This window comes from Candoia aspera, chromosome 1 (genome assembly GCF_035149785.1).
Source record: "Candoia aspera isolate rCanAsp1 chromosome 1, rCanAsp1.hap2, whole genome shotgun sequence".
Taxonomy (NCBI): domain Eukaryota; kingdom Metazoa; phylum Chordata; class Lepidosauria; order Squamata; family Boidae; genus Candoia; species Candoia aspera.
In genome coordinates this window covers 35,350,215-35,372,061 of record NC_086153.1, presented here as the reverse complement: position 1 = coordinate 35,372,061, position 21,847 = coordinate 35,350,215, and the positions used below count along the sequence as shown (strand labels likewise).

The 21,847-nt window shown below is 41.7% G+C and overlaps 1 protein-coding gene across 2 annotated transcripts in view; it reads right to left on the bottom strand.

Moving 5' to 3' along the window:
- FSHR (follicle stimulating hormone receptor) overlaps window positions 1-21,847 on the bottom strand; it is a 93,703-nt gene that overhangs the window by 42,482 nt on the left and 29,374 nt on the right. For both annotated transcript variants that reach the window (XM_063301664.1, XM_063301672.1), the window contains exon 2: window positions 11,406-11,477. In XM_063301664.1, coding sequence (XP_063157734.1) covers window positions 11,406-11,477 — 72 coding nt within the window. The remainder of the gene's footprint in view (window positions 1-11,405; window positions 11,478-21,847) is intronic.

Genomic DNA, 21,847 nt, shown 5'->3' with positions numbered 1-21,847 from the left:
AAAGCAGATTTTAAGAACATTTTAATCTTTATTTGCCCTGTTGTTATACATTATTTCTTTTTTTATCACATGTTAGCTGCTATATAAATAACACCGAATTTTATGTGGTTACAACTTACACTGTTTTTAAGGTTCACTTAAAGATGTACTGTATTAGTGCCTGATTGTTGGCCAGGAGTAGTCAATATTTTTGTGCTGAAGAGCATGTTTGGAATTTTGCAACTTTGTTGTGGATGCTCCCATAAAATATTCACTATGATGGATGTGGCCACTCACAATGCACTCATTTACCAGAAAACAAACTTTTGTGACTGTTCTCTATCATCCCCTATAGCCTTCCAGGTTGTTATGTACCATCCTAACTTACCTGTGCAAGCAAATTAAAAGAATTAAAATATCATTAAAAACAGAAAACAGTATAAAATATAAATATACATAAATATAAGAAATATAAAATATAAAATCCAAGATGGTGGAATAATGGTGTCATCATTGGCCCTGTAACGGTGCCAACCACCCCCATGATTGACTATCTCCCCTCCCACCCCAAGCGAGGTGGCACAACCAAGTCTTAACCCCCTTTTGGAAGGCTGGGAGAGTGGGGGCCTGCCTCACTTCTGGGGGTAACTTATTCCAGAGGGCGGGGGCCACAGCAGAGAAGGGCCTCTTCCTGGACCCTGCCAGTCAACAATCTCTCATGGACAGGGTCTGTAACATGCCCTCTCTGCCTGACCAGGTGGGATGGGTTGATGTAATGGGGGAAGAGGCGGTCCCTCAGGTAACCTGGACCTGTGCCATGTAGGGCTTTAAAGGTCATAACCAACACCTTGAATTGGACCCAGAAGCAAACTGGCACCCAATGCAGCTTGCGCAGCAATGGTGTTATGTGTGCCCACCTTGGGACTCCTAAGACTGCTTGTGTGGCCGCATTCTGCACCAGCTGTAGCTTCCAGATACTCTTCAAGGGTAGCCCCATGTACAGCACATTATAGTAGTCTATACAGAAGATGACTAGGGCAGAGAACCCTGTCCACTTCCCCAGGCTCAACAGGGTCAAACTGTTCCCAGATAACTGGGTAAGTATGCTCCCCAGGCATCTCCACAGGCCATGTTGCGCACTTGGCATCCAACTTGGAATGGATCCCAGCAGTTTTATCCTCCAGATGCCCAGAAAACTGTTCTGCACAGCCCTGTAGGTGAGTTACTAGATTCCCCTTCCCCAGAAGGGATCGGGTGATCTTAAACAGGGCTGTCAGATGGCATTCTGCAGATACAATAAGATGCAATAAGAGCAGAGAAATATTGATGTTTTGCCACTGTTACTGCCACAAGGTAGGCCTTAATAGTGGCTCTAGCTTGTGTTTGGTCAGGTTCAGTCCCTGTCTTCCTCCAGCGGTGCTCTAGGCATCTCTTAATCCTCTTCAGAACCCTCAGCTCCTCCATGAACCATGGTGAGTGTCAGACAAGAGAGGTTGCACAGGTGCGATCCTGTCCAAGGGCCTGGTTGCCTCCCTACTCCAGGTGGCAGCCAGGGTCTCCGCTGGACCATGCAGCTGATCCTCAGGTATAACTCCCAGCTCCCCCTGAAACCCTATCGGATCCATCAGTCACCAAGGGTGGACCAATTGAATGGGTCCTGCCTCCCTGTGGAGTGGGGAGGCATAGACAAATCGCAAGGTCACCAGGGCATGATCTGACCATGACAAAGGGACAGATGTAGCTCTCCCCTCAGATCACATTGCCACTGCTCTGACAAGAAAATCAAGTCCGATGTGAGGCCACTGTCTCGAGTTGGGTCCTGAATAATCTGAGACAGGCCCATGGCCATCATGGTGACCATGACCTCCTGAGCTGCCTCTGAGGCACACCCCAGGGATGGCAGGTTGAAATCCCCCAGAACCATAAGTCTGGGAAACTCCACCGCCAACCTCGAGATGGCCTCCAGCAGCTCAGGCAGGGAGGTTTATTTATTTATTTATCTAATTTATCCCTGCCCATCTCCTCCCATCGGGGGACTCTGGGCGGTTTACAACAATCAATTAAAAGCATAACCATAGATACAGAGAGTAAAATACAGTAATAAATAATATAAATAGAGATAAAAATAAAGAATCCAAGTGGTGAAGAATCTAAAACAGTCCAAGTGTGGGAGGAGTGGTCTATAGCAACCATCCCCATGTAGATCTATTCCCCTCTCCACCCCAAGCGAGGCGGCAGAACCAGGTTTTCAGACTCTGCCGAAAGGCCAAGAATGATGGGGCCAATCTCACCTCCGGGGGCAGCATGTTCCACAGGGCGGGAGCTACTGCGGAGAAGGCCCGCTTCCTGGACCCTGCCAGATGAAATTCTCTTACAGACAGGGTCCACAGCATGCCCTCTCTGCACGATCGGGTTGATGTAATGGGGGAGAGGCAGTCCCTCAGGTAACCTGGCCCCATGCCATGTAGGGCTTTAAAGGTAATAACCAACACCTTGAATTGGACCCGGAAGCAAACTGGTACCCAATGCAGCTCGCGCAGCAGTGGTGTTACATGTGCCCTTCTGGGGGCACCAAAAACAGCTCGCGCAGCTGCATTCTGGACCAGCTGGAGCTTCCGGATACTTTTCAAGGGTAGCCCCATGTAGAGTGCATTGCAATAGTCTATATGAGAGATAACAAGGGTATGAGTGACTGTTCAAAGGGCCTCCCAGTCCAGGAAGGGGCATAACTGGTGCACAGCACGTAGCTGCACAAAGGCTCTCCTGGCCACGGCTGCCACCTGCTCTTCGAGCAGGAGCCATGAGTCCAGGAGGACCCCCAAGTTACGCACCATGTCTGTTTGGGGCAGTGCAACCCCATTCAGAACCAGAGATGTTAATGTCCTGGATACAGAAGAACCACTAACCCACAGCCACTTGGTCTTACCCGGGTTCAGTTGAAGCCTTTTGTTCCCCATCCAGGCTCCCACAGCCCCCAGACACTCGGAGAGGGTAGTCACAGCATCACTTACTTCACCTGGGATGGAGATATACAACTGGGTATCATCAACATACTGATGATACCTCATCCCATGGTGATGGATGATCTCGCCCAGTGGTTTCATGTAGATGTTAAAAAGGAGAGGGGAGAGTACTGATCCCCGTGGCACCCCACAAAGAAGGGGCTGTGGGGCCAATCTCTCCTCCCCTATCAACACCGACTGGGATTGGCCCTGGAGGAAGGAGGTGAACCAGCATAAGACTATGCCACCCACCCCCAACTCCCTGAGCTGCCCCAAAAGGATACCATGGTCGATGGTATCGAAGGCCACTGAGAGATCAAGGAGAGTGAGGATGGATGCACTGCCTCCATCCCGCTCCCGCCAGAGATCATCCATAAGTGCAACCAATGCCATTAGGTTGCTATGCAGCAGGGAGGTAGCAACAATCCCAACTGTTTTCGGGAGCCCAATTTCAAAAACAGGGTCTCACAACCGGCTACTTGTGCAGCAGCGCTCCAGAAGGCCACTAGAGATTCCCAGATGACAACAGCCACCCCTCTTCCCTTGCCCCAGAGTCTCGGCTGGTGCCAAACTGTGAACTTGGCTGGGCACATTTCTGAAAGGGATACCCCCAGTTCAGGGCCAGGCAGGTCTCGGTAAGACATGCCAGGTATGCCCCCTCCTCGATGATCAGATCGTGTATAAGGGGGGCCTTGTTGTTAACCCACCTGGCATTAAGAAGCAGCAGCTGAAAGCTGGGGCCTCTATGGGTCTGCTGTCCAGTGCCCGGGTCTGAGTACAGAAGGCTGGAACAGCCACTGGTACCAAACACTGGGGACACCTTCCCAGAAGATGTCCCACCCTCTGACTCCTGCCATGACACCCCCATCCCGCCACCATCTGAATGGAACAACCTGCCCTAAATCCCCCAGAACTCCTATTTCTATTTCCCCCCAATCTTGGAGGCTAGTATGTCATAGGTTAGTAGGTTCTCATTTTTTGAAAAAAATTAAAAGAATCTAAAAAAAAGTAATATAATAATAAAGTGAAACAGTAGATGGAGGTCTTTGTAGATACCAGCTGAAGTATCTGTAGGCATAGTAGTTTCCAGTCACAGCTTGCCAGCTGCTGCATGGATTCTCTGATTCCCTTTCATCTCTCTTCCCCCAGCCTATAAACCTGACAGCTCTCCTTAGCAACACAGACATGCTTGTTCTGCTTACACTCCAATATATTGCAATTTTCCCTGCCAAAGCTTTGGTTCTGGTTCTGGTTCTGGCTTCTTAAACAGAAATTTGCAGCTACTCCATCCTTGCCTCAACCCCACAGAAAACCACTGTCCACCCTGCCAGTTCTATATATCTACCCCAGTGTTTCTCAACCTTGGCAACTTTAAGAGGGGTGGGCTTCAACTCCCAGAATTCCCCAGCCAGCATGTACATACATAGACACTATTATTTCTTAACCAACTGATTTTAGAGTGGCGTATAATTTAGCAATTGTGAAAAGAAAATAAATTGCAGTAAAATATTCCTTATGGTAGGTCAGGTACTCACTTGTGTTCAAGAATTAATCTGAATGAATTATCTTTTAATTTTGAGAGCCTTAGCATACTTTAACCCATAGTCTATAAACAATTCTGGGTAAAACTACCCAGTATTCTCTCTTTTGATTCATGACCCAGGAATTACCATAGCAACTTGTCTTCCAATTAGCCTTCAGCTTCTCACAATCAATATGATTAGGTAAGGTCAGCTTCAAACCAAATACTATGGGTTTTCTTAAAAAGCAATGGCAAAGAATACCAGAAATAAGGAACAGGCTTAATTTTATTTTTCCTCTTGGGCATGAACATTTTTTTTAACTATCAGAGCTTCCCCATTACACATTGCCTCACAACTTTAAAAGCAGTGCATTAAAACATTTCTTTTTGCATTTTCTGATTATACAGAATTGGCAGAATAGCTGCAGATTGCCAATTAAGAAGCAAAGTCCTAAACTCATCCATGTTTTATGCTTTTGGCACAGGAGGTTGCTATAAATTGAAATGTAAAATGCAAAAGCATACATATCTTGTACTGTAGAGAAATAAAAACAAAAGATAATAACAGTGTACAACAGGATGTAATTGCTACATACATGGGGAAAATGTGTCACATACTCTTAAAAAGTGCAGAACTTTTATCATTCTTTCTCAGCATTGTAAACCAAATTAGAGTTGTTGAAATCAATGCCATCATTTTGAGCCATCTCTGTGTAGTGGCCTGGTTGCAAGGTTTCAGCAATTTTTGAGAAACCATTGTGCAGGCTGCAAATAGCTCCACTGAGTTCTGCAGATACTGTAGGTCAGTGGTTACCATTTGGTACACAGCTGAGAAGGATATACCACTTTTCCTCTGTGCACCAGTTTATTTTTGCCCATGCAGTTCTATGTATATATGTTGGTATGTGCATATAATGGCTGGTCTGGGTATATAGCCTGAGCTTATAAATATTTAGCACCTTGGTTAGCTCACAAACTCTGGTTTTATAGAGCATTGCTCTTGGCCCATTCACTCCAAAAGTTTTGAAATAGTACATGTAGGAAAAACCCTGCTCTTTGATAGCAGCTCTAGGTTAGTGGCAGGAATAACACAAATGAATGACTCTTTTTTGTTAGTTCTTCAAGAACTGAAAGCATAACATAGCAGTCAAGGTCACCCCCACCGATAGGCCTTCATAGAAAACAGCAATCTGCCAGGTGCTCTCCTTGTAAGGTGGATGAAGCAAAACAAGCCACAGGGAGGGAGTTGGTGGAGTGAGGAGGCCAACATCTTTTTTGCTTTTTGGGCTGCTTGAGGTGGATGATTGAAATAGAAAACAGATTTGATAATTGCCACTTTATTTTAACCCCCAAATCGCACCACTGAAGATGAGTTTTTGCTGCTGAGCATCTGTAGTGTGATCTTTCCCTGCTTTGGAGGTTGCAGATACTCGGCAGCAAATAACTGATTTTATCTTTTACAATCAGTTATTTGGTTGTGGCCCCTGGGTCGGGGGTTGCATGTCCTTCTTCTGAGCAATAATATGCTGTGGTTGGGAAAGGGTATGTGCAGTCTTGCTGCTGGGTTCCGACCATGTGAGTGGCAGCAGAATAAAGATCTACACATGCCGTAAGAGTCCTCTAGGCTCATCTAAAACCACTTCATTGGTGAAATATAGCCCACAAACTACTGGATGAACATCCAGACTCTTTCTGCCATATATTACCTAGTTTCTGGCATTCAAACTGATTTTTTTTTCACATTTATGGCGATTTTTTTAAGAACAAGAAAAGCATATTAAAAGGCTGTTCTCTAGTGCTTGAGAGGAAATGCATATGATTATTAAAATTCAGCAGTGTGTGCACTGGCCTTAGGACAAGGAGGGGGTTATGCATAATCTCTATCATTGTAAATTTAGAGGATAACAGCTACATTGTTGTTCCTTGCGAGTGTCCCCTAGAGAGTGTAGACCACCTAATCTACATCTGCTTTACTGTGCATTTCAATTTTTAAGTCATATATATGCTATTCAAGAGGAAGCATTTTATGAATTGTAATCTAATTAAGATACCTGGGCCAGCTGAAAGAGCTTTTTAAAACCACACAGAAATAGCTGAAATAATGACAAAAGTTGTACAAAAATCTGCCTTCCCATTTGTCAAAAACAGGAGGCTTCTGTTTTTCTACCTTTTTCTCAGAATACCTGAGAATGTCTTTCAAATTTCTCTTGGTGGTGTTTTTGAATGTTTCCATTGGGGTTGTTTTTCTTGCATGTTTTCTGTTCTTCTGAAGCCTCCTGACTGTCCAAATCTGGACAGGAGAACAGGAGCTTTCTTTCTTCCAATTTATGTTTATCACATCTTCTGTAAGCTCAATTTTTGAGGTGTCTGGTAACCTAGGAGGTGGAAGTTAATGGGTTCAGAGCAAGACTTAGTAGGAACAACTGATGGAAGCACAGATGCTACTTGGCCAGAACCTATTTCCCCAGTTCTGAAGAGGTTTCTAAGTGCAAGCCCAATAGCCAGCTGACTGGTGTCCCATGCACTGGAACATGTCAGAGAATCTGAAAAGAGGTGTTGTTTCAGCAAAGGCTTGCTTTAGACTGATATCCTATGTTGGAACTAGAAAATCTGCCCATTACTGATTCTCAACCAGTCCCCCAAGAAGGCAGCTTCATAGGTTTCTTTCTCCTCCCAGGTAAGCACGTAATCTCATGGATAGCTGCTCACTTGCTCAGCAGTCTTGTAGCTCTTGCATAACATGTTGATTCTTTTCTCTTGTGGACTTGAAGTGAAATGAAGAATTAGCTTCCCTAGCCTGGCTTTTTCTAAGTTATTGGCTCTTTTCATTTTTGTTATTATTCTTGGAGTAATCAAGATCTAAAAATAAAGCTTTTTTGCTGGCTGCGTGTTCCAAATTTGATTTTGGAACTGATTTTTGTGGGATTCCTTAGTTATGCCTTGACCAATTCTTTGGATGTCCCATTGTTGCCTTTTTGGAAGGATTCTAACTATCTAGTAATGTATGATAGCAGATGGCAGCCCACTGTGATTCTCAGTTTCATATGGATCAAAACAAATTGTGGCCAGTAGGTGATTAGCACTAGCCTATGCATTGCCCTGTGATTAGGATATTTTATGTTTTCTTCCTGTGAAATAAGGTTAACTTTGGCTTTATTTCTTCATTTTTCTTTGAAAGTTCTCATCTGCCCCTCATGTTGTCTACCAGGTGTCTTGAAAGTCACCTCTTCAAATTTTGTCTCATAATTTCTGTCATATTCTCACTCTTTATTTAAGGAATCCTACCATTCTTCCTCTATTATAGCTGTAAGGAATAATCAGATAGTCTAGTGCTGTGGATTGGTATGCTAACCCTTGTTAAGTGTAAATACTTTTCTGTTAAAATAAAACTTCTAATAGCTAGAGTCCTTGAAGTAATTTTCTCATTTTCTCCAAGTAAGTGTAAGATTTCTTAGGGGAATCCCATGCCGCAAAAACTATGCCTGTATTTCTAGGTTCACTGCCTATGAATGAAGGTACTGGAAAAATAGTGAAGTCTGGACTTTGCTGCTTGTATCTGTGGTATGATGCTACTTCCTGCTTTTCAGCTCAGAAGGCTAAAGGCAAAGCTATACAGGAAAATGGGTGGGTATGGAGATTCTTTTATTCATTCTTTTATTCGCTTTTCTTTCATTTCATTCATTCTTCCATACTTTGACCAACAAGGGGATAAGTAGTCTAATAAAGCTGGTACCTGGCACTTCTATTAGAGTTGGGCAGCTGTTTTAGATAATTGATTCTGGATATCATGAAAGGGCAACTAAGTACTTTATATTTATTTCATAATTGGTGCTTTTTTACTGTCAGGAAGGGCAAGAAATGGCTATGGGCTTTTCTGCCTTAGTTGCCAAACTAGACTTGGATGATGTCCAACCTCATCAAGGTTCATTGGAGAAGCTGACTGGAACAGAGGTCTTCTTGCTAGGGCAAATGTCACGTGGGGTGGACCAAGTTCATTGTTGTTCTCGGGCAGGGCTGAATTTTTCTGAACCTTCAAGGGGTACTGTGGAAGATGAGGGATAGAGTGTTCTCCTTCAAGAAAGGGAAACTTCTGGTTCAGTGAGGTAAAGAGGACTTCAGATGGCTTCTTTGCAGTTACTGGCTTCTATGGCATGGATGTAAGGGGACTGCACTGAGAGTATACATTATGAGTTTAAAGAGACAATAAAATGGCATCTTCTAGTCTGGAAACTCAAGATATGTGGGGAGGTGATGATTCCTTGAGAGGCTGCATTCTCCCACTTGGTGTCTCTTCTAAGTTTGAGAGGGAACTAAGGCAGAAAACAAGGCAGGCTCTATGTAAGCTGACTCAGAGTGGGCATTTATGCAAACTACCAAGACTCCTTAGAGGGTAGAGATAACTGCTGAGCCCATCCATAAAATGTTTACATTGCCTTTCATTACCTGGAAACAAGCTGCCCACCTTGGATTGGGGAGGTGATACGAGGGACAAATACTGTTAATCGAAAGACAAAAGCCTAAATGCTAAAGAGTGACTTTCTCTTGGAAACGCACCAATATGCCATGGCAACTCTCTGGGGAAACTGCTCTGAATACAGGGGTGTGTAATGAATATGCAAATGAGACCATCAGCATCAGCAGCATCTGCAGATGAGAAGTAGTAATGAAATGTGAAATAGCTCACAAATCAAATATATAAGACTTAAAACATTCCTTGGCAGTATTCATAACAGTGGGACACAAACTATATAATCAAGTGATATATTTGCATATAAAACAAGAGGCCTCTCGTGTGAGCTTCTTCCCGCCACTCTGTAACATCATGCATGTGCAGACACATGCACATGGACACCAACATTAAAGTGAATGGTATGCTGTTTGAAGGAAACAACTATTAATAATGTAATGCTTCTATGTGGTAAAATTCATTTTGCCTAGAGTATACAAATTAGATTCTTCAATACACATATGGCATGCTAGCACACTGCTGAACCACTTCAAAGAAGTAAATAAATCCCACAATGAATGTATATTTGCCACAGAGATTTCGTGAATTAAAAATGTCATTTCTTTCAGAGGGAAGGATGGCTTCAAATAGGCCATCTCCAGTGCCTATCTGCAGAAAATGAGTTGGAAAATTTCAATGTACGAAATTTTGCAAGCAAAAATAGCTTCTGCAAGGCACGAAGTTTTCACTCTAGATTCAAGCCAATCCCTCCAAAGTGTCTGCTGGTAGTGAAAATGCATGTGGGAATGAAGAGGTTGGTGGAGATTACTTGCACATTGCAAGGACAGGTGTCCCAGGAGAAGCATTAAGCCCTTGTGTAAGTGTAGTCTCTAAAATGGATGACTGAGCTTTGCTGAGTTGGGATCACATGGGAGAACCAGGAGAGGAGGGAGTAAGGTTTTTTTTTTTTTGCTGCTAGAGAATTAAATAATAAATATGGGCTCTTATCAAATTGCTTGACGGTTATGACCTTCAAGCTGCAATTTACATGTTTGCCATTTGTGCTGTTATTCCAGGGATCAGGGATTAAAGTTATCTACTGAAGAGCTGCTCTCAAATGTCCAGATCACTGGTGGCCAAAGGAATATTTTGGATTGCAAGAAGTTCTGTTTGTATTAAATGGGGCTACTGGTTGCACATTTCTTGTGTTAGCCATATGGTATATTCATTTTGTTCAGCTGAATTTATACACGCAAGCTGTGCTCACAAAATAAGCTAAGCCATGGTTTGCTTAATTAAGGTTTATTGAATAATGGCAATTGGCTGAACTGTAATTTGCTTCATTTGTATATTGAATATTGTGTAAAATCAAAAAGCAGACATAAAGACTTCAAGTATATAGCTCTTTTGTTTTGGGTGCAAGAACCAAGCCCGGTCCACCGTCCTTCTTGAGAAAATTCCTCTACCTGTAACCCATATTTTATAGAGAAGAGGGCAGTTTATTTTGCTGTTGTTCAGTGGTGCTCTCAGGGCAGGACTTTGGGGTAGAAGTTCAGAGCTCCACTCAGAAAGAAGCCCCCACGTAAGAGCAGGGCTCACTTATTGTATTTGGAAATGAATGAACGCCTATTGTCATCTAAGTAGGGGCTCCCATGAAGTCATTAAATCTGGAAATTAAAAATAGCTAAATATAGCAGTGATCTTGGTAAACTGTTGGGTGTCAGCAATCGCTGCCAATCTAGTGCAAGTCACCCATCAAAGTACCAGTGCTATCATGACTGATACATGGGCCTGAAGTGATTGATCAGACAGCAATTTACCCAGCACCTTTTTAAGTTGGAGACTGCCTTGAATGTAAATGAAAAAGTCCAGCTGAAGTGAGTCAAACCTTAGTTCCAGGAGTGTCTGGAGGGGGATGTCCCAATCTGCAAGATGGCAGGCACAGTGTTGTGATGCAGCCCCCAACCCTTTTATATATAGGATTTTGACTCCTGGTGGATGCTGCTGCTTAGTCAATGAGCTAACACTGCAAATGACTGTTCTGTCATTGGTTCTGGTGCTTAACTGAGTTCTAATAAACCCCCCCCCATAGATATAGATGATATAAATATAGATTATAGATTATAGATATATTGTTGATAGATAACACTGCTTTGGAAGGCTACTTCTCTTTTGCTCTCTTTGCAGATCCTTTACTAAATGCACATCAGTATTCCAGCTTAATTCAATCTATACCAGTTTGATGCCCCTTATAACTGGACTGCCACTCTTATAAGTGTCTGCTACAGTATATATATTGGCTGGGGATAATAGGAACTGATGTTGAGCATATCTAGAAGGCATGAAGTTGCTCTAGGCTGGTTTAATTAAAACATTGTGGGCCCAGGAAAGAGAAAGGATATGAGGGACCAAGATATATAAACTAGACATACTGGGTATATATGAAAATACATACATTTTTTCAACTTCACCAAATCCTGAGAAAGCTCCTTTGGGGATGATTCTTATTTTGGTGAGGAAAAATATCCTGAAAGCACAAGAGGATGCATATTTTATTTATTAAGTACTACATAATTATTATTTCTGGTTCACTTTTTGGCTAAAAAAGCAAACTACATGCCAAAATTACTCTAAGCAAGTTTATTGAGATGCTATAAAATTGCTTCTGTTTGGGCTTTCTCCTAAATCTGATAGTGGGGATTCTGAAAAATTTACACCTTTTTTCCCTTGGTAATAAAATAGAGTAAGATAAATGAATCATAGGCAGAAGGAATATGGCTAGTAGGACGTAGCTGTGCTGTGATATAGCTTTTTAGAATGCAGAGTTAGGAAGAATTGGAAAGACATGAGTGAAAGTCTCTGTTCAGCCGTGAAGCTGAGAGAATGGGTGGATAAAAACTTAATAATAAACCATAATAAAAGTGAAATACATAGCAAATTCTTAACATGGCACCATTATGATAGCCCTTTACAGAGAAACATAAGCAAAAGAAAATATTTTGTACAAAATGCATATTGTAATCAACAAGCAAGATTCACGGAATATTATCTTAGATGCTTTTCAGGTTGTTGTGATGACTTTAAAGCAGAAATAGTGAGTAGAAAGGCTGTAGACATCCTTATCTGAAGGATGTGCAATTACTGATAAGGATCTACAATTCCAAAAAGTTCAGCAACAGCATTCAAAACTGAAAGTTATAAAACCTGATTGGCTTTGTGCCAGCTGCTTATATTTTTGTGTGTGTCAGTATAAAAAGGGATGTTAATTGCTTGGTTTGGGCTTGACCTCCATGCAAATCTACTAGACCAATTCTGAGACTTTGAGCATTGCTCAGTTTAGAGATCTTGGGTGTTCTATAACAAACAACAAGCGAACAACAACAAAAAACCAAAACCAAAGTAGATACCACACATCTGAGGTCTATTTAAATTTTAAAGCCTAGTCAACTGCAAAATATTTTTACGCAACTTAATGGAAGATGGGATTCTCAATGATTCCGACCATAATAAGTCCTAATCCTTTAAAGGCATTATACGTCTAGCTATCAGATGATGCAGAGAAACACTGTTAGATGGCCTTTCCAGAGCCACTTCTTCTCATGAACTTCCCAGGGGATTTGATTGGCCACTCTTTGAACAAGATGAAATTTTTGTCTGATTCATCAAAATAATTCATTCATAACCTGATATCAACATTCTAATGTCATGCTGATTGTTCACTAATTCCGAAAATGTTAATTTTGAAAATATGGATCAAAGCAGTGTTTTAAAACACAGCTTATCAGCCTCAAGATACGGGACTATTGTTTAATTTTACTCACGTGAATCTTAGGGTTCTACCATTTCCTTTCTGCCTTTAGTAAATTTTAAATTTTAAGCTTTTGTTTCAATTTATAACTAACCAATTATTTATCTCATTCAGGCAAGAACAGTTTTTAACACCAACCAGAGTTTAAGAGAGAACCCATTAAAAATTATTTATAATCTTGGATTTAATTAAGTCATAATTAATACCAACAAGAACTCTCAGTTTGGATAAATGGTTACTTGAAAGCATAGACTGTGCCAGAAGAGAGAGAGGAAGAACAAGTACAGGTCTTAATACTTCCTCTGGGATGTTCCTACGTTGACTTAGTGTTATATCTAAACATAACTATCATGTTTTTAAGGAAGTTTAGAAATGCAATAGTTAGGTTTACTAAGCCGGAAATGTGCTTTGCTTGGTTTTGGTGTACTGAAATAAAGAGAACTGGCCTTTGAGACTTTGAAAAACAGAGTTCAGGTATGTATGTGTCAGAGTCAAGCCTGCCTCTGATTTGGAAAGTGAAACTCTTTTGGAATCAGAGGAGGAATTGGAAACTAACCGGGCTGAAACTGGGAAAAAAAAAACTCTAGGATGAGTCAGCAGCGCAGGAAGAGTCCAAGGCGCTGATTGGCCAAGATTCGGGGGAGGATTTGAATCCTCCAATCAGTGAGCACCAATGAAGGGGAGAAAAGCGCGTGAAGGAGAAGGCAGCCTGATAGGCTGCAGAAGGGTCCAGGCGCACAAAGGATCAGGATAAAAGGCAGACGCATGAAGAGTGAGCTGCCAGAAACAACCGATCCTCCAGCATTCCCGGAAGAGTCCTTACCTGCGTCAGAGACAGCGTCTGTGGCTGAAGGGGAATCAGCACCTTTGCTCCACTCTGAAGAGGACTTGAATCCTGCTGCTGCCATCGAGGATCCTTTGCTTGCCGAGCCCAGCAGTCTCAGTTTTGCTGCCAGTCTTGAAACTCCACAATCTTCCAAGCGGCTTCTTCGTGCTTCGAAACTCCAGCGCTGCCGCCTGCCTTCAGTTTTAGCCAACCGTGATTTGTGCGCTCAGTCGTGTCCAGGCATTTCACATCTAACTTGTTCAGAATCTGGTGTCCAGCCTAGTTCGGGGCTTCCAGCTGAGTCCAGTCTTGTTCTGAGTTTCCAGTCTTATTCAAGTCTCCAGTCCAGAGAATTCAGCTTAGTTCAGGGCTCGACCGAGTCTAGCCTTGCTCTGAGTTCCAGTCTTGCTTCCAGCCTTCAAACCAGTCCAGAGCTTTGAGTCAAGTCCAGCATTGTTCCCAGTTCTTAGTCCTGTTTCGAGGTTCCAGTTGCTGCTTCCAATCCATTGCGAGTCTCATCCAGCCTTCAGTTTCCAGTTAGAGGTCCTGTTCCTCTGCCTTGTTTTGGCCAGTTGGGCTCATTGAACCCAAGTTTTTGTATATCAAGGACTTATTTATTGTAAATAGTTATTTAATAAAGAGTATTTTTGATATTACTTCGCCTGATTGCATAGTCTGAACAGGACAGTATGAATCTGTGGCTCATTTAGTAGATTTTGGTTAAAAGGGATGGAAAATTAAAATGCCACCATTGTAGTGTCCTTATACAAATCTATAATATAGCTGTATTTGAAGTACTGTGTATATTTCAGGCTACCACATTTGAAAAGGGATAAAATAGAGGTGGAAAAAGTGCTGTAGAGGGCAACCAAAATTATCAGGGGAGCTTGAACATTTTCCCTGCATGAAATTAGCTACAATATTTGTGATTCTTTAACTTGGAAAAAAGAGGACTGAGAAAGGACACGATTGAGGTTTATGAAATCATTCATGGCATGGAGAAGATGGGCAGGAAGAAGTTACTTCTCTTTCTCAAAACATTAGGACCAGCAGTCATCCAGTCAAGCTGACTGAAAGATTTAGAAAAGACACAAGAAAGCTCTTCTTTGCATAGCACATAATTATCCTGTCCAAAATGTGGTGCTGGACACCCCCTTGGATGACTTTAATGGAGAATTGGATAAATTCATGTTGGACAGGTCTATTATGGGCTGTTAGACTGTTATCTATGGGTTGGGGGCAGCGTACTGCCAAATAATAATTATGGGGTATGTGAGAAAGACATCTCTGTCTCCTGCTACATAAGTATCCCAGAGGCATCTACGTGGCCACTGTGAGAACCAAAATGCTAAACTGGGACGGGCCTTCACATGATCCAGCAGGGCTGTTCTTGTATTCTAATACCTTAATATAATAAGTGAACCCAGCCATTGATTAGGGCAGATTGAAAGAAACAGACAGGGATTTAATTTAAAACAAGTTGATTCTGACAACTGTGAATAGCCAGTTGATTAGGCCACTTCTCCAGGTTTCAGTATCATTTTTTTGTCCCTAGAAGTGAGAATTCTCCTCTGAAGCCTCTCAGAATACAAAGATGATATCATCGGCTAACTACTTTTCACAGTCTGCTTCCCCTTAGGAGTGACAGCTAATTGTTTCTTGAATTACTACAGTTCTTGCCTCAGCAATCTTGCTTTGATAGATGCATCTTCACTTTTATCTTTTCAGAGCACAGATTTGTTTTCTAATAGCAACTGTGCATCAAATTTTGTTTGCAATCTTGTTTTAAGATCTTTTCTTCTTCTTCTGCTCCATTTATTTCTCACTTAGCTCTGGATAGGGTGAGTGACTCTTGACTGGATTCTACCTGCTGCATAAAGTTATCTATCGTGCCTGCAGCATCTGAGCTAAAATCTCTAGAATTCATGGCTCTGTAGAAGTGGCTTCTTCTGGAGAATGTCCTGATGACTGGAAGGTGTATATCCACATACCATATACTGGTACTTCATTACACTATAATTCTATGATAAAGATATTTTCTTGATCCATATTAAATTAAATATCCTCAATAGATAGTTATTATTAAAAGGAAGCTGTTGACGTAAGCTTGACATTCCCTGTAATGAGCTCTGTAGTAATATATTTTACTATTTAGTGAGTCTTTAAACCATTTTTCTACCTTGATTCAAGATATATTGTTTGTTTATTTACTTATTTAAAGCATTTTAATGACTTTTCAATTCAGAAAATGTGACTCTAGTTGGCATACAAAAAGAAAAAAAGTAAAACACCCAAACCAACAAATACAAAAATGGCACATATCATTGAAAAGTAGTAAATCATAAAATGACAATTGGGGCTGAAATATATTCTAATTCCTCAAAGTGGGGACTCTACTCATCCTACCCAAAGGCCTAGGGAATGAGACAGGTCTTACTGACCTTCCTAAAAGCCTGCAGGGTTAGAGCCAATTCTATGTCGGCATGGGAAAAATAATTCCAGGGGGTAGGAGCTGGGTTGATGCCAAATATTTGCAAAACAGAAGCAAAATGATATGGTTATTTATTTATTTTATTTATTAATCAAATTTATCACCGTTTATTTATTTATCGTATGGCAGCAAATCATACATATTACAGATATATTTAAAAATTGGGAATATAAAATGGTATATAGAAATATATATTAGTCATAGGGCAATTATAACTAAAAACAACGTTAAGATTACAAATTTCTGTCTTCACAGGGTTTGGTTGCAATCTTCATTTGTGGAAGTATGTTCCCAGGGCAGCTAAGTTGGATGTTAAGATGGCTTGCATTGTCTCGAAGATTTGATGTCTTATGACTATAGCCCAGTCATCTGCATATCCAGACTTTATGGAGATGGTATCAGGCATATCAGAAGTATACAGTTTAAATAAAAGAGGGGCTAAAACAAAAGATATGGTTTGCAATTTAAAGACGCCAAGGCCTTCAAGGTGGGACTAGTGAAGTCTCCCAGTTCTTTGTGCAATGTACAATCAAATTTTCAGTAGAATGTACGTACGTATGTATGCATTTACTAGATTTGTATGGATGCCCATCTCAAATACATGACTCTGGGTGGCTAACAATATTAAATGTTAAAAACAGGTAAAAATATATCCCCATACAAAATATAAAAAGCACAGCAGGTGGGATGAATTGATGTTTCACAAAAACATCAATTAACACAACCAATTAACGGGCTCCATCACATACCCAACATACTCCATTTGGATTGGTAGGAAGAGTTTGCAGGGACTCTGGCTGGTTAATCTTGACCACTCCCCTACATGCTGTTTGTCTTTGTAAGTCTTTTTCTCATTGCCTCTGAGCAGATGGACCCATTTGAGCAGGAGGCTGTTAAGGTACTTTCAGGGCTGTTATCTAACTTAGGCAACAATTAGTTCCAGCAATAGTTGGTCATATAAACCCTTCAAAATGAGAAAGAGTGTAGTAAATAATCAGGATGTGCTGACACGTCTTTTAAAAAAGCTGTATGGTTTTTAAAAAAATTAAAATATATTGGGTCCTAACAATGCCAAGCTTCAGCAAAGGATCGTTACCTTGTCGTGGTGCTGGAGCTTGAGCACCTCAATGATGCCATGAGCTAAACCGTGAAGGGCCACCCAAGACGGGAAGGTCATGACAGAGAGGTCAGACTAAATGCGATCCCTGGGGAAGGTAATGGCAACCCACCTCAGTATTCTTGCCGTGAAAACTAAATGGATCAGTACAACCAGAGATATGTCGGTATACCATCGGAAGATGAGACCCCCAGGTCGGAAGATGGTCAAAATGCTACTGGGGAGGAACAGAGGATGAGCTCAACTAGCCCCAGACGTGATGACGCAGCTAGCTCAAAGCCGAAAGGACGGCTAGCGGCTGACGGTGCTGGTGGTGAACGGCGAATCCGATGTTCTAAGGATCAACACACCATCGGAACCTGGAATGTAAGATCTATGAGCCAGGGCAAATTGGATGTGGTTATTGGTGAGATGTCAAGATTAAAGATAGACATTCTGGGCGTCAGTTAACTGAAATGGACTGGAATGGGCCACTTCACATCAAATGACCACCAGATCTACTACTGCGGACAAGAGGACCACAGAAGAAATGGAGTAGCCTTCATAATTAATAGTAAAGTGGCTAAAGCAGTGCTTGGATACAACCCAAAAAATGATAGAATGATCTCAATTCGAATTCAGGGCAAGCCATCTAACATCACAGTGATCCAAATATACGCCCCAACCACAGATGCTGAAGAAGCTGAAGTAGAGCAGTTCTATGAGGATCTGCAGCACCTACTGGACAACACGCCTAAAAGAGATGTTATTTTCATCACAGGAGACTGGAATGCTAAGGTGGGCAGTCAAATGACACCTCGAATTACAGGTAAGCATGGCCTGGGAGAACAAAACGAAGCAGGACATAGGCTGATAGAATTTTGCCAAGACAGCTCATTCTGCATAACAAACACTCTCTTCCAACAACCTAAGAGATGGCTTTATACATGGACTTCACCAGATGGACAACACCGAAATCAGATTGACTACATCCTTTGCAGCCAAAGGTGGCAGACATCTGTACAGTCGGTAAAAACAAGACCTGGAGCTGACTGTAGTTCCGATCACGAACGTCTTCTTGCACAATTTAGGATCAGACTAAAGAGATTAGGGAAGACCCACAGATCAGCTAGATATGAGCTCACTAATATTCCTAAGGAATATGCAGTGGAGGTGAAGAACAGATTTAAAGGACTGGACTTAGTAGATAGGCTCCTGGAAGAACTATGGACAGAAGTTCGTAACATTGTTCAGGAGGCGGCAACAAAACACATCCCAAAGAAAGAGAAAACCAAGAAGGCAAAGTGGCTGTCTGCTGAGACACTAGAAGTAGCCCAAGAAAGAAGGAAAGCAAAAAGCAACAGTGATAGGGGGAGATATGCCCAATTAAATGCAAAATTCCAGAGGTTAGCCAGAAGAGATAAGGAATTATTTTTAAACAAGCAATGCGCAGAAGTGGAAGAAGACAATAGAATAGGAAGGACAAGAGACCTCTTCCAGAAAATTAGAAACATTGGAGGTAAATTCCAGGCAAAAATGGGTCTGATCAAAAACAAAGATGGCAAGGACCCAACAGAAGAAGAAGAGATCAAGAAAAGGTGGCAAGAATATACAGAAGACCTGTATAGGAAGGATAACAATATCGGGGATAGCTTTGACGGTGTGGTCAGTGAGCTAGAGCCAGACATCCTGAAGAGTGAGGTTGAGTGGGCCTTAAGAAGCATTGCTAATAACAAGGCAGCAGGAGACGACGGCATCCCAGCTGAACTGTTCAAAATCTTGCAAGATGATGCTGTCAAGGTAATGCATGCTATATGCCAGTAAATTTGGAAAACACAAGAATGGCCATCAGATTGGAAAATATCAACTTATATGCCCATACCAAAAAAGGGGAACGCTAAAGAATGTTCAAACTCTCGAACAGTGGCACTCATTTCACATGCCAGTAAGGTAATGCTCAAGATCCTGCAAGGTAGACTTCAGCAATTCATGGAGCGAGAATTGCCAGATGTACAATCTGGGTTTAGAAAAGGCAGAGGAACTAGGGACCAAATTGCCAATATCCGCTGGATAATGGAAAAAGCCAGGGAGTTTCAGAAAAACATCTATTTCTATTTTATTGACTATTCTAAAGCCTTTGACTGTGTGGACCATAACAAATTGTGGCAAGTTCTTAGTGGTATGGGGATACCAAGTCATCTTGTCTGCCTCTTGAAGAATCTGTATAACCACCAAATAGGAACGGTAAGAACAAACCACGGAACAATGGACTGGTTTAAGATTGGGAAAGGAGTACGGCAGGGCTGTATACTCTCACTCTACTGATTCAACTTGTACGCAGAACACATCATGCGACATGCTGGGCTTGAGGAATCTAAGGCTGGAGTTAAAATTGCTGGAAGAAACATTAACAATCTCAGATATGCAGATGATACCACTTTGATGGCTGAAAGTGAAGAGGAACTGAGGAGCCTTATGATGAAAGTGAAAGAAGAAAGTGCAAAAGCTGGCTTGCAGCTAAACCTCAAAAAAACCAAGATTATGGCAACCAGCTTGATTGATAACTGGCAAATAGAGGGAGAAAATGTAGAAGCAGTGAAAGACTTTGTATTCCTAGGTGCAAAGATTACTGCAGATGATGACTGCAGTCAAGAAATCAGAAGACGCTTAATCCTTGGAAGAGGAGCAATGACAAAACTCGATAAAATAGTTAAGAGCAGAGACATCACACTGACAACAAAGGCCCGCATAGTTAAAGCAATGGTGTTCCCTGCAGTAACATATGGCTGCGAGAGCTGGACCATAAGGAAGGCTGAGCGAAGGAAGATCGATGCTTTTGAACTGTGGTGTTGGAGGAAAATTCTGAGAGTGCCTTGGACTGCAAGAAGATCCAACCAGTCCATCCTCCAGGAAATAAAGCCAGACTGCTCACTTGAGGGAATGATATTAAAGGCCAAACTGAAATACTTTGGCCACATCATGAGAAGACAGGACACCGTGGAGAAGATGCTGATGCTAGGGAGAGTGGAAGGCAAAAGGAAGAGGGGCCGACCAAGGGCAAGATGGATGGATGATATTCTAGAGGTGACGGACTCGTCCCTGGGGGAGCTGGGGGTGCTGACGACCGACAGGAAGCTCTGGTGTGGGCTGGTCCATGAAGTCACGAAGAGTCGGAAGCGACTAAACGAATAAACAACAACAACAAACAATGCCAAGAAGACAGGGGTTCTCAAACTTTGCAGTGCTGTGAAACACTTAAAATTTTAATAGAAATGTCCCTTCTTATCACTGTGGTATCATAAATTCAGGCATCTGCTCTAAATATTCGAATTTAACTAAAGTCAATTTGAAGCTCTTCAGAAATACAGTAGTTCTTAAATGTAAGATTCTTCCATATAAAGAATTCCCCTTGAGCTGGGTAGCATTTGTTGCTAATAAAAAGTTAGAAAATTTGGTCCCCACTATTTTACTCAAAGAACTGAAAACATAAGGAGAAACAGTTTGACATCCATCTAGAGTGTGGATATTGGGGAAAATATGAGTTCTTAAAAGGTGTTTTTTGCTTTTCAGCCATTCAAAATATTGCTGATGAAGTACACAGATAATTAAAACAATTTTAAAGAATTAATTAAGTAAGAATCATGAGTTGCAGTCCCAAACCCACTGGCTGATGTGATACAAATTTGTGCCCAAAGTCCTACTGAACTAACAAGACATAGAAATTGGAATATTTTTTTGATCTATAAACCACAATTATACAGAGCAAGTGCTATCAAAAAAGAATCAGTAGAAATTAAATTCTTTGTTAGTGTCAGAGTTTTCTAGGGCTCAGACATCAATTCAAATTGTTCCTTGGTCTGCCTGGCAGAGCATGATCCTGTAAGGATTGGGGCTCTGGCTTTGTCTGTGCATGCAAAGTCTAACAAGTGCCAGACAGATCTCTAAGCTTTCCTTCCCACTCTGGATCAGCAGGAAAAGATCAGGTTTTGGTTTAGTCCTAATGGGTGTGACAGTTTAACCATAATTTCTCACTGAATGGGTAGATGACACACTTTGCTTCTTTGCAGGAATTTGAACAGACCTCCTCTCTCAAAAGGCAAGCAGGCTCACAAGGAGGCAGGTAAATTTTGATCCCTTCACCCAGTTAGGTTAAGAGTACCCTAGTTTCAACCTTAGTTTCTGGAGACTTCATTGACATCTCTGTGTATTTTTCCTGGGAACAGCCCTTCCCTTCTTCAGGGATATTTTTCAGCATTTTAGTTTAGCTTGGTATTCCCCAGAGCTTTCCTGCCCAACTGCTACCCAGGTCTGACCTCACTTAGCTTTGCAAAATCAGTCACTTAGCTGTTTCGGTGTGCTTAGTGGCCCAGGGACCTTTGGCTGATTCCAAGCAAACTGTGATTTCAGGCAGATTGGTTGCACTGAGGTCAAAGAGGTATATTGCTGCTTTCTGCCAATACAGAGAGCAATCAGGGAGACCACTGAGAAATGACTGTTGTTCTGAGAGCAAGGGGTTAAAATACAGTTCCAGCCAACAGATATTGATTTTTTTAAAAGATCTAAGATTCCCTTAAAAAAAAAAAATTAAGTTCTAAGATTCCCTTCTTCAGCAAATGATCGTTACCTTGCCGTGGTGCTGGAGCTTGAGCACCTCAATGATGCCATGAGCTAAACCG